This window comes from Meles meles, chromosome 6 (assembly GCF_922984935.1).
Source record: "Meles meles chromosome 6, mMelMel3.1 paternal haplotype, whole genome shotgun sequence".
Taxonomy (NCBI): Eukaryota; Metazoa; Chordata; class Mammalia; order Carnivora; family Mustelidae; genus Meles; species Meles meles.
Window position 1 is genome coordinate 112,862,054 of NC_060071.1, and position 13,669 is coordinate 112,875,722.

Below are 13,669 nucleotides of genomic sequence, written 5' to 3' on the forward strand. Positions count from 1 at the left end.
ACTGATATGTGGCCTTAATCTTGTGTGTTTGTATTAATTTATTTAGGGAGGTGCCATTTAAAGAGTCCTAAAACTCTTTTGGTCTTATGGATGCTTAATAATCATAAACTGGCAATTCTCCACAGAGCAGAGCAAGCTCAGGGGGTGGGGGGTGGCTTTAATGTTTATCACTAAGGGCAATGCATTTTAAAAAGTTGAGAAACATCATATCTATATCTATATATATATATATCTCCTCACAAGTACACTAGAACTCTGTCAGTCAAACCTATTTTTAGAGATCTTTGAAACATTAAAACATTAAGAAACACTATATAGAGCTCCTTTTCAAATATTTTTGGATAATATTATTTGCTCTTTGAAACAGATTTTTTTTTTCATGGTTCTACACAACTGTTATGACAAACACAGGAGCTCTGAACAGCTGTAGGATAAACCATCATAAACTGTTTCCTGATTTCCCACTCTGCTGGTAGAATATTGAAAGCAAGAACAAAATCATAAGCAAAAAATGAGGTATTAACACCACAAAGTAGAGAGGAGCCAGCACAGCCTGGGTAGGTGCTATGCCTCCTCCCAGGCAAATTCGACTGCAAATACTTGTCACCACTGTGAACTTCCATGTCACTACACCTTTAGCTTTCTTAACTTCTTGGTGTGTGTGTGTGTATGTGTGTGTGTGTGTGTTTAAGCTTCCTTGGTCATTTATGCACGTCTTATCTCCCCTACTAAAGTTCTTAGTTCCTTTGAGCATGATTCCATATGATTCATCTTTGATTGCTCCTTAAAACCTTCCACTCTGTTTACACAAGGACAACCCACACATGATCAAAGGTGGGAGAGTATCTCTTATGACAGGGAGACCAGAGAAGAATTATGACTGGAGAAAGAGAATGGAGAAAACAGGACTATTTTCTAGTCTTCCAGTGAAATCCATTTTCAGTGAACAATTACTGAGGGTTGAGTGAGTCCAAGGTGTTTGCTATGTTCAGAATGTTTGCTTCCTCTCAACATTCATATGTTGAAACCTAACCTACAAGGTAATACTGTTAGGAAGTAGGGCCTTTGGGCAGTGATTAGATCATGAGGGTAGAGCTTCATGAAAGGGATTCGTGCCCTTATAAAACAGGTTTCTCTCTCTCCCCACCCTCATGATTTAATCACTGCCCAAAGGCCTCACTTCCTAATACCATCATCTTGGAGGTTAGATTTCAACATAGGAATGTTCACAACTTCTCCTGAGAGCTCCATTGCTTCCTTTGGCCATGTGAGGATTCGGTGAAAAGTCAGTGATCTTCAACTGTAACAGGGTTCTCACCGGCCTCCAGAACTGTGAGGAATAAAGGTTTGTTATTTATTAGCTCCCCAGTTTATGCTTTTTTTCTTAAAGAAGCTTGAACAGACTAGGACAATGTTATTCTAAAACCTGTGGGTGATATAAATATTCCAGAATGTGGTGCCTACCATCAACAGCCCGCTGTATGAGCTACTCACACAGTCAGCTGTTTATTGAGCAAAACATGATTGGAAACTAAATAGAATGTTTACTGGCCATTTAATATGTTCTGGGTCACCATTCCTTTTCTTTTCATGAATTGTTTCTAGCTTGATAATCTGTAGCCAGACTATACTGCTCCCCAAAGGAACCTCAAATTTGGCCTCTGAAAAACTGTGCTCCAAATGATTCATCATATGTTCTCCAAATACCTCCTCCTCCTGCATTCCCAGCTCAGTGCCCCAAACCAATCCCTAGAGGTCACATGTCACTTCCAACCTTATCCACATATCCAGTCTGACTCAGTTTTTTTCTTTCTTTAAATTTCCACTATGGAAACTTTGAACATGTACAAAAGTAAAGAGAATAGTATAATGATGCCCAAGTATCTGCTGTTGGGTTCCCTTGGAAGTAGACTCTGAGATGGAGACTGCAGGTCATGTATTAGTGTGTTAAGGGACAACATGAGAAAGCAAAAAAGCAGAAGTAGTCAGAGTGAGAAACGGAGCTGAGACGCAGTCCCAACAAATGTCTTCAGCAGTCACGTGCGGAGCTCTGGACCTGGGATAGTCCTTGAGAGTTGTCTCAAGTTACAGAGAGGGCTGGGGCCTTTACTCCACTACACTGATCAATCATTGGAGGGGGGAGTTATGCCTTTAAAGGCATCTCCAGGAAAATGGCAGTATGAGGAGCTCCATGGACTTGCTCCCCAGTGAGCAAGAATTAAACAATATATACCATTTAAAGTTTCTTGAAATTGGCTGAAGAGAATACAGCAGATGAAGAAAATTTTATGCAAGAAAATATACTAAATCTTGGTAAGAATATCAAGAGTTAGTGACACCTGCATGGTAACTTGCTGCCTCCCCTACCCTGCTCAGTATGACAAAAGTCAACTCCAGGTGGGTGTGGCCAAGAAAGGGTTCCCTCTACCCCTCTGTCCCAGTAAAAGGTTATGGTACCTCTCTGGAAGGGCCAGGCTGCCAGCACTTCTTATCCTCTTTAACTTCATGTTGCAAAGGCTAAATTCCAGATAAGTACAGTCTGAAGACTGGAGACATTAGGAACTCCTTTCAGACACTATTCATAGGACAGGCTCTATTCCCACGTGCAGCAGGCCAAGAGTGCTCAGACCCCAGTAGCTTTCAACTCCACTCTCATGTAAGCTGGGAGTTCCATGGCAGCGGAGGCAGTCTGAGAAGAAAGAGACTATAGCCCCCCCACCGGCCCCCACCATGGCCCTGCTCCTAAAGCAGAGGTATCATTGTGAGAGAAGTGGGCCCCTGTCCCCATCCTCAGCTCCACAGCAGTCGCTCAGAGATTTCTCCCAGGAGGAGAGAAAGTCCATTAGAACAGAGAACTCCGAAGCTCTCCCCACAGGAATGGACTTTATTTGGAAGAGTGTGAGGAGATTCAAACCCAAAGGTGCTCTTGAAAACAATGGATGCTCTCGTGATAAGTAATTAAGAGGAGGCTGGTAGCTCCATGGCAGCAAGAGGTTAAACTGCAGACCAGTGAGTTTGGCTGGGGCGGGGGGAAGCCTCAAAGCCTATCTCTGCAAAGGAGCTAAAATGTAATTGGATTAGACTGTGCCTCCAGGACACTGTCAAAAGCAACAGGAGCAATCAATAGACAGTTACTGGAGCCTAATGGCTGGGTGTAATAACAACAGAGTCAGGCTCTTTAATGGAGAGATCTGGAAAAGAGAAAGCCGAAGAAAGCCTTGCTAAAACCACTCTCATCCTAGGTAACTGTGTGCAAAGTTACCTGGGATGTACCTCTGAGTGGCTACTTAAAGAGGCTTCACCTCCTGGGGGAAATGGACCTTGCTAAAATAGTCCAGTCAGGTCACTAAACATATAAACAAGGAAACAAACAAAAAAAAACCACCAACCAGCCCCATGGTAAAGGGGAGGCAATCAGTATTCAGAATTGCTACAATAAATTATATATACTAGCAGTAAATATTGTCATGTCTTAACAGGTACAGAGCCATACAATTGTGTATTGGCTTCAATTAGGCCTGCACATTTGATATGGCACAGAAGTGACTTTTAATTTTTTATTCTTTAAAGATTTATTTATTTATTTATTTGACAGACAGAGATCACACATAGGCAGAGAGGCAGGCAGAGAGAGGGGGAGGGGAGCAGGCTCCCTGCTGAGCGGAGAGCCAGATGTGGGGCTAGATCCCAGGACCCTGGGATCATGACCTGAGTGGAGGGCAGAGGCTTAACCCAGAGCCACTCCAGTGCCCCGGAAGTGACTTTTAGATCATTAGGGAAAGGATGGACTATTCAATCGGAGGTGCTAGAAAATTACACATTTGGAAAATACATATACATACATATATATGGTTATATATATGCAAAAAAGTGAAATTGGATCCTTAACTCATACCACACATAGAAATAATTTTTAGATAGATACAGTGAATCAAAAGTGAAAGGTAATACTTTTAGACTTTTGGAATAAACTTGTAGCAGCAATGTTGGCAGTTCAACAAAGATTATGCACCTCTTCCATACATGGGAGTTGTTGTGGGGAAGAGGTTGCCCAGTTAGGGACGTTTCGCAGGTCTCTTTGCCTCGGGGGAGGACTATGTGAGAGACTTTTGGATAATAGGATACAGATGAAATAGTGCACACCAGTGCTTCTTAAACTGTGGTAATGGACAATTTGTCTCCAATTTATTATGGATCAATACTTTTGTAAAAGAAAACAGAAATAAATTACAAAAAAATTGATATTTTAAAAAGTCAGACCAAATGCAAGCCCGTTTTTTATTATTAGATTTAACAGACATAAAATTACATTGCCAGATTGCTATTAAAAGTTTACAAGTACTTGTTCTTAATTTCTGTACTACTGAGTAATGGGAAGGCAATAAATAGTTCCTGGACCAGCAGAAGTTAGCAGACTACCCACTAAGTGTACACCACTTTTGGCATGGCTCATAACAATCTCTCATGCAACATTTTACATTCTTTCTTCCCCTATGTTCAGGGTGGCTTTAAAAATCAATGGTTGAAGACCACAGAGGCTTTATCAGTCTGGGTCCCTGGATGACTTCTCAGAGCAAAACACTTCCCGCCCCATCTTGCCATCAATTGAACCTAACGTGAAAAGAAAAAAATTCTTTTGTGTTAAGCTACCGAGCATTTAAGTTTATTAAGTCACAGTACTGGCATTAGCTTAGCGAATAATGAAATATAGGGAACATATTTATAGACAAAAACCCTTATTGGAAAAGATTTAAAAAATTGACTACACTAAAAATAAGAGTCTCTGTACATCAAAAATCACCATAAAGTAAACAAAAATAAATCAGACTGTGGAAAGATATTTATAATACATATACACCAATTCTGTATTCAAATATAAGGTGATCCTACCAATCAATACGAAAAAGGTGAACTACCCAACTGAAACATGGGTAAAATATATGAACAGGCATTTCACAGTAGAGGAAATAGGAAAAAAAAATTAGAATTTAGGAAGATGCACAACTTTGTTAAGATCACAATTAGATATCGAATTCTGAGATGATATGGCTGAATTTGGAACTGCCATACACTGATAGTGGAGCGAAAATCAGTTCAACCATGCTAGAAAAACAATTTGACATTATCTTTTAAAGTTTTAAACTTGCACCCATTATAATCTAACAATTCTACTGTACGATGTACTGCTGTAAGATGTAAGTAGAATTGCCAACTTCAGCAAACAAGAATAAAAGACGTCCTTTAAAATACACTTAAACTGTGTTTAAGATAAACAATGAGTAATTTTTAAATTTTATCTGAAATTCAAGTTTACTTTGGCCTCATCTACTTTATCTGGAAATCCTACAAATAAGAGAAGCCATGTACAAAAGTGTTCACAGTAGCATATTGTTTATAAATATAAAACCTAGAACCCACCTAAATTTGTATGGAGGAAACAATGGGTAAACTATGTATTCACATAACAGAACATTAGGCAGCAGTGAAAATGAATGAACTACAGCTATGAATAAATCTTGGGAACATTATTTAATGTCGAAATTAATTCAAAGACCTTATATTAGAAATTAAAAAAAAAACAACCACAAAGTAAAAATGTAAAAGAAGGGGAGTGGTGCCCAGCTGGCTCAGTTGGTAAAGCATGCCACTCTTGATCTCTGGGCCATGAGTTCAAGCTCCAAGTTGGGCATAGAACTTACTTAAAAAAAAAAATTGCAATACCACTTTCATAAGACTCAAAACCAACCACAACTAGATAATATATTGTTTCAAGATCCATACACATGTCATAAAGTATACACTATATATATATATAGTGTATACTTATATATATACATATATATATATATGCTACTGTGAACACTTTTGTACATGGCTCCTCTTTTCTGTATATATATCTTGTATATACAATTTATATCTCGTATATACAGGAGAATGAGAAGCAAAACAACATAGTTGTTACTAAGGAAGTGGCAGAGCAGGGGACTAGGTTAGAGGAAGCAGTCGCAGATTAATGTGATAGAGTTGGTAGTGTTCCTGTCCTACACAGGTAGAGGTACACAAATATTCGTTTCATTGCTATGCTTCTTATCTCAGATATGTTACATAAGGTTTTCTGTATACATAAAATATTACATAAAATTTAAAAAATAGATCAACAATCAGGAAACTTAAGTGAGTTGAACAGATCTACAGACAGTCAGTCTAATGCTTTCTATTATATTGGGATACCTCTCCTAAAGAATAAATACAGGATGCCCTGCACCCTGAAAATGGTGGAAAGGGCAAAATACAGCTCCCTATCTAGCTCCAGGAAGAAGCTAGGAGATGGAGTGTATAGAGAACCAATTAAGCCAAATAATCGATAAATATAAATAAATGCTTTCAGCTAAGTACTGTATTAGATTATTATGAGTATAGGGGGTGGGTGGTGGCAGGGAGATGTTCTCAAGTTTCTCAACTTGTGGTTGCTGAAGACTGCTATGGTTACAATGAGAGACATACGTTAGACACTATATTATGTGGTTGTAGACTGTGACAGAATGAGCCCAGTCCATTTCCTAGTAAACCCTCTTTAGCTCCTGTTTCCATGAGGAGGTAGGTGAGGAGGGAGAACTATTCTTGCCTAGCTACAGAGTTGACTTGTCACACTCGGGTCACTTTAAAGGAAAGTGATAGTAAGGGTAAAGCCAATTTACTCAAGCCAGCCTAATGCAGACCTAAAATACTTCTTGAGCTCACAGGACACTTGACATACAAACGTCTTCAATGAAATTTAAAGGAGTGACCTTAGCTCCCTATGTTAAGGAGAGTTGAGTAGGTGAAAAGGCCCGGCATCCACTCATGCGCGGTAAGCAATACCACAGTTTGCACGAGTCCGGCGGGAGGCGGAGCTAACGGACCCGGATAATACGTCACGGAGCGCAAGTGCGTCACGTATAGAGGCGGAACGTCCGGTCCCGGTTTCCTCGGCGACAGCGGCGGGCTGGTCCGCGTGTGGTGTTTGGGCTTCGCAGGCATGGGGACTCCTCCAGGCCTGCAGACTGACTGCGAGGCGCTGCTCAGCCGCTTCCAGGAGACGGACAGTGTGCGCTTCGAGGACTTCACGGAGCTCTGGAGGAGTATGAAGTTCGGGACCATCTTCTGGTGGGTGTTTCTACTCGGCTGCCCGCCTCTCTCGTTGGTCGGGGGTGGCATAGGAAGCTGCTTTCTTCTCCAACGCCTCGCAGCACCTGGGAAAGACTGAGAAAGGCGACAGTCTCAGAATGCTGCCCCCAGCTCTGCAGGGCCTTCTTCCTGGGCGCTTTCATTCCTTTCGGCTGCATCCTTTTGTGGCGTCCTCCTCAGTGTTATTTTTGCCTGGCCGTCCTTCTAAGCCCTCCTCTCCAGGTCCCCTGCCTGGTACCGGCCTAGGTCACCCATCATTCCCCTTCCTGCAGTGGTGTTCTCTTAGAACCTCGTGTTTGAAAACAAAACGAACACCCAGGCAAGGACAAACCCCTGCACGACAGAATTCATTTTTCATAGGACAACCAAAGTTGCCGTTCTAAAGTGCAAATTTGATCCTGTCACTCCCCTGCTTACCACTGCAGTGGTTTCCACTGCCCCTAGGATAAAGCTCAAATTCCCTAATTCCCAAATTCCCTAATATGCCTGGCAAGACCCTCCGTGACCGGCCTCAGCCCATCTCAGCGACTTTTTCTGCCGTTCCCCTCCATGCACTCGCTTGCTCCATTCGGCCTGTGGCCCTCTTTAGGCGTTTGGAAAGCCCGGAGCTTTCCCCCAGCTCATTCTGCCAGGTCACCTTTTTCTTCACTCGGTTTTAAGCTCAAATGACAGTTCTTCAGGGAAGCCTTCCTTTGCCCTTCTACAGTAAGGCATTTAGACTCTGTTTTTCCTAGAGCACTGTTCTTATTTTATCTGTAGACTTTTACCACAGGGTATTGTGAAGTGTAGTAGAGTGGTTACTGAGCCCCACTGCCTGATTTTGAAGGGGTCCACAGAGTAACCTGACTTTGGGGGAAGTTTGCCTGAGCTTCTGTATCTATAGAGTGGAGACAGTAATAATACTTCACATTGTAGTTCTGAGGGTTAAATGAGCTAATATATGTTAAGTGCTTAAGGACTTCGTAAGTATTCATTATTATTATTATTATTGCTTTAAATTTTTCCCTCGGCTGGATAGAGCTCTGAGGACAGTGACTGGATGAATTTGGTATCCATTGGCATAACATATATAATAGTGAAAAAGCTAAATAATTGGCTGATGAATTCTTGTGATTCAAACTCTGTGTTTTCCTGAATAAAAAGTAAAAGTTCTCTTTTTTGTCGTAATATAATAATTACTTACGTAGTTTGTACATTGCATGGTTTGAGGATAGAGAGCTATTTGTTGTACAGTTAATGAAAGGAAAGGAACTAATTTTGTTTTTTTGAAGATTTTATTTATTTGACAGAGAGAGAGAGAGCACAAGCAGGGGTGCACCAGGCAGAGGGAGAGAGAGAAGCAGGCTTCCCTGCAGAGCAGGGAGCAGGATGTGGGGCTCCATCCCAGGACCTTGGGATCATGACCTGAGCTGAAGGCAGTGGCTTAACCAATTGAGCCACCCAGGCACCCCAGGAACTAATTTTTTAATGGCTGCTAAATGTGATGTGTTTATAGCTTAATATATTTAATCCATAGAAGAACTCTGAAAAGCAGGTATATAATTATCCTTGTTTTATAGAAGGGGAAATTGAGGCTTAAGGAGGTTAAGTAATCTCCACAATCAAACCGCTAGTAGGTGGTAGAGCAGATACTGAGACCTGTATGTCTGTCCGCATCCAAAACCTGTGGCCTTTCAGTGCATCTCTTCTGAGAAGTGGCAGTTAAGGAAAATTTTGCTGGGGTTACCTCAATATTTAGCTAATGAAGAAAAACTAAAATGAGAAAAAAAGTGAGGACAACTTGAAGAGTGATGTTACTTCTTTAGAAATTGCTTTGGTTGCTAATACAGCAGTAGGTATTTTGCATTCTTTTAGTATATTTATTATTTGAAGAGCCTAGGCTTTGGGAGTATAGAGCAGTCGCTTTCCTGCCCTGCACCCTCTTTACTTTGGTGAGCTTTACCCTGCAGAATTGGGAGGAGGGCATGGGTTAGGTTGTATTGTGGTTCTCTAACTTTTTCACCTAGGTGTCTCAAAGACAAATGAGGGGTATGGTGAATCCCTGAGAGTATTGAGGAAAATCTCCATTATATATTAAAATGCATGTAGTTTTTGTATTTTATTCTGTAATATAACCATGATTATTTTAATATTTTAAATGTTTAAAATTTTTACCCGGGAATAATAATAACCCCTCCCTTTTTGCTCTCCAATTCAGCAGGTAAAGTTGATGCTCTAGAAAGAGCATTATGTTTACCTACTATATGCCTGTGCCTCAGGGTAAGAAGCACAGCAGAAAATTAGGTCATGCTTGATCATGAAAGGATCAGATGTGGAATGCCCATTCAGTTTCTAGCAACTGCTAGAATATACGTCTTCTAATTTTTGTTCATTACTTGTTTACTGAGAGTCCTAATATATTTTCTCTTTGTTTCCTAGTGGTAGAATGAGAAATTTAGAAAAGAACAAGTTTACAAAAGAAGCATTAGCTTTGGCTTGGCAATATTTTTTACCTCCATACACCTTCCAGATCAGAGTTGGTGCTTTGTATCTGCTATACGGATTATATAACACCCAACTGTGTCAACCAAAGCAAAAGGTAATACTTGTTTTCCCTCAGCAACATAGGAAATAGGTACAATATTTTTACAACAAACTGATTTTAATAGGAATGCCAGTGTTTCAAAAATATAATACATTTGTGAAGAAGATTTACCTTTAGTAACAACTTTTTTTACTCTTGTTTGTAGATTAGAGTTGCCCTGAAGGATTGGGATGAAGTTTTAAAATTTCAGCAAGATTTGATAAATGCACAACATTTTGATGCAGCATATATTTTTAGGAAACTACGACTAGACAAAGCATTTCACTTTACAGCTATGCCCAAATTGGTATGTTGTCTAAAATAGATCATTTTTCAAAATGAGAACTAATGCTTTATTGTTCATAAAGTACCTCAATCTCCATGAAGTGGAAAAGATACCATGTAATTTCTGATACTTCTGGAAAGGTTTCTTAAGATAGGAGAAAATATTTTCTATTACTTTTCTTTTGCAAACAATTTAGTCGTTGCTTTTAAATGCAGTGTTTCTAAATGCCGTCTATTAAATTGTTAGGAGAAGAAATTAGATTTGGCATCTGCCATTTTGCTTATTTCCCTTTTCAGACATTAGGTTACTGAAAGAGGACCAAGGAATTTTAATGTCAGTTGGTGAAAAGTTGGAACTTCTACTAATAAAATTTATTTCTTCAGTCTTAATGACAGATGAGACACTAGATTGAAAGAGCATTAAGTCCTAATTCTGGTTCTGAGATCAGGTGTCAAATCATGTAACTTGTCTGAATATCATCTGAAGTTAGAAGCATATGGCATGGCATCTTAAAGGTTATTTTAAAATTCTAGTAGTCTTTGGAAAATGGATTATCTAAAAAATATCCTTTAAAAGACATTCATTATCATCTAGCTATCATATAGAATGAAGAAGAAAATTCAGCGAGCTGAAGTTACAGAAGAATTTAAGGACCCAAACGATCGTGTAATGAAACTTATCACTTCTGATGTATTGGAGGTAAATTTGTTTTTTCTGCCCTTGAAATTAAAAAAATTTGTTATTATTAACTATATATTGAAGTTATACCTTCATCTATGGGGTACTGAAGTTTTTTCTAATAAATTTAACTGTTGATAGAATGCTTATTTTTCCTCTAAAGTATCAGAAATAATACACCCTAATATATGAAAATTTATGGAATAAATCTGGAAACTCAGAAGCAAGAAGATGTAGAAGACTGTACTTGAACTTGGGTATTTAGATTCAAATACTGAAACCACCATCTGTATTTGACTTTAGATAGGTCATAAAACAAAAATTTAGGGCACCTGTGTAGTAGCTCAGTGGGTTAAAGCCTCTGCATTCGGCTCAGATCATGATCCCAGGGCCCTGGGATCAAGCCCCACATCGGGCTCTCTGCTCATTGGGGAGCCTGCTTCCTCCTCTCTCTGCCTGCCTCTCTGCCTACTTGTGATCTCTGTCTGTCAAATAAATAAAATCTTTAAAAAAATAAAATTATGTATTCATTTCCTAAGTTCCCTTTTACATGTTTATTTAAAAACTTATTGAATAACAATGAGACTATTCTGATAAAAATTTGAAATCAAGAATTATGGATAAGAGGCACCCTCTTTTTTTTTTTTTTTCAGTGTTTCAAGATTCATTTTTTATGCATCACACCCAGTGTGCCATGCAATACATGCCCTCCTTAATACCCACCACCAGGCTCACCTAACCCTGCACCCCCCTCCCTCCAAAACCCTCAGTTTGTTTCTCAGAGTGCACAGTCTATCATGGTTCGTCTCCCCCTCCAATTTCCCCCAATTCATTTCCGTTCCTTCTAATGTCCTCCATGTTATTTTATGCTCCACAAGTAAGTGAAACCATATGATAATTAACTCTCTCTGCTTAACTTATTTCACTCAACATAATCTCCTCCAGTCCCGTCCATGTTGATACAAAAGTTGGGTATTCATCCTTTCTGATGGAGGCATACTATTCCACTGTATATATGGACCATATCTTCTTTATCTATTTGTCTGTTGAAGGGCATCTTGCCTCTTTCCACAATTTAGCAATTGTGGCCATTGTTGCTATGAACATTGGGCTATAGATGTCCTATCTTTTCACTACATCTGTATCTTTGGGGTAAATACCCAGTAGTGCAATTGCAGGGTTATAGGGTAGCTCTATTTTTAATTTCTTAAGGAATCTCCAGACTGTTTTCCAAAGTGGCTACACCAACTTGCATTCCCACCAACAGTGTAAGAGGGTTCCCCTTTCTCCACATCCTCTCCAACACTTGTTGTTTCCTGTCTTGTTAATTTTGGCCATTCTAACTGGTGTAAGGTGGTATCTCAGTGTGGTCTTGATTTGAATTTCCCTGATGGCTAATGATGATGAACATTTTTTCATGTGTCTGTTAGCCATTTGTATGTCTTCTTTGGAGAAGTGTCTGCTCATGTCTTCTGCTCATTTTCTGATCTATTTTTTGCATCTTGAGTTTGAGGAGTTCTTTATAGGTCTTGGATATCAGCCCTTTGTCTGTGGTATCATTTGCGAATATCTTCTCCCATTCTGTGGGTTGCCCCTTTGTTTTGTTGACAGTTTCCTTTGCTGTGCAGAAGCTTTTGATCTTGATGAAGTCCCAAAAGTTCATTTTTGCTTTTGTTTCCTTTGCTTTTGGAGACATGTCTTGAAAGAAGTTGCTGTGGCCAGTGTTGAAGAGGTTACTGCCTATGTTCGCCTCTAGGATTTTGATAGATTCCTGCCTCATTTTGAAGTCTTTTATCTGTTTTGAGTTTATCTTTGTGTGTGGTGTAAGAAAATGGTCAGGATTGGGACGCCTGGGTGGCTCAGTTGGTTGGATGACTGCCTTCGGCTCAGGTCATAATCCCGGAGTCCCGGGATCGAGTCCCACATCAGGCTCCCAGCTCCATGGGGAGTCTGCTTCTCCCTCTGACCTTCTCCTTGCTCATGCTCTCTCTCAAATAAATAAATAAAATCTTAAAAAAAAAAATGGTCAGGATTCATTCTTCTAAACATAGCTGTCCAATTTTCTCAGCACTATTCCTTGAAGAGACTGTCTTTTTTTCCACTGGGTATTTTTTCCTGCTTTGTTGAAGATTATTTGACCACAGAATTGCAGGTCCATATCTGGGCTCTCTATTCTGTTCCACTGGTCTGTGTGTGTGTTTTTGTGCCAGTACCATGCTGTCTTGGTGATCACAGCTTTGCAGTAAAACTTGAAATCAGGAAACGTGATGCCCCCAGTTTTTTCTTTTTCAACATTTCATTAGTAATTCGGGGTCTTTTCTGGTTCCATACAAATTTCAGGATTGTTTGTTCTAGCACTTTGAAAAATGCTGGTGGAATTTTGATCAGAATGGCATTGAAAGTATAGAGTGCTCTAGGCAGTATAGACATTTTAACAATGTTTATTTTTCTGATCATGAGCATGGAATCTTTTCCATCTTTTTGTGTCTTCAATTTCTTTCATGAGTGTTCTGTAGTTCCTTGAGTACAGATCCTTTGGTTGGGTTTATTCCCAGGTATCTTATGGTTCTTGGTGCTATAGTAAATGGAATTGATTCTCTAATCTCCCTTTCTGTTTTTCATTGTTAGTGTGTAGGAAAGCAACTGATTTCTATGCATTGATTTTGTATCCAGCCACATCACTGAATTGCTGTATGAGTTCTAGTAGTTTGGGGGTGGAGTCTTTTGGGTTTGCCATGTAAAGGATCATGTCATCTGTGAAGAGAGAGAGTTTGACTTCTTCTTTGCCAGTTTGAATATCTTTTATTTCTTTTTGTCTGATTGCTGTTGCTAGGACCTCCAGTACTATGTTGAACAACAGTGGTGAGAGTGGGCATCCTTGTCCTGTTCCTGATCTCAAAGGGAAGGCTGTCAGCTTTTCCCCACTGAGAATGATTTTCGCTGTGGGTTTTTCATAGATAGGTTTTATGAAGTTG

General features: G+C 39.7%; 1 protein-coding gene across 1 annotated transcript in view; it reads left to right on the plus strand.

Annotated features, from left to right (window-relative positions):
* Positions 1 to 6,951: 6,951 nt before the first annotated feature.
* Positions 6,952 to 13,669, plus strand: part of SNAPC1 (small nuclear RNA activating complex polypeptide 1) — a 31,409-nt gene continuing 24,691 nt past the window's right edge. Inside the window, exons 1-4 of the mRNA XM_046007121.1 lie at positions 6,952 to 7,146; positions 9,586 to 9,745; positions 9,897 to 10,037; positions 10,611 to 10,715. Coding sequence (XP_045863077.1) covers positions 7,019 to 7,146; positions 9,586 to 9,745; positions 9,897 to 10,037; positions 10,611 to 10,715 — 534 coding nt within the window. The 5' untranslated portion in view covers positions 6,952 to 7,018. The remainder of the gene's footprint in view (positions 7,147 to 9,585; positions 9,746 to 9,896; positions 10,038 to 10,610; positions 10,716 to 13,669) is intronic.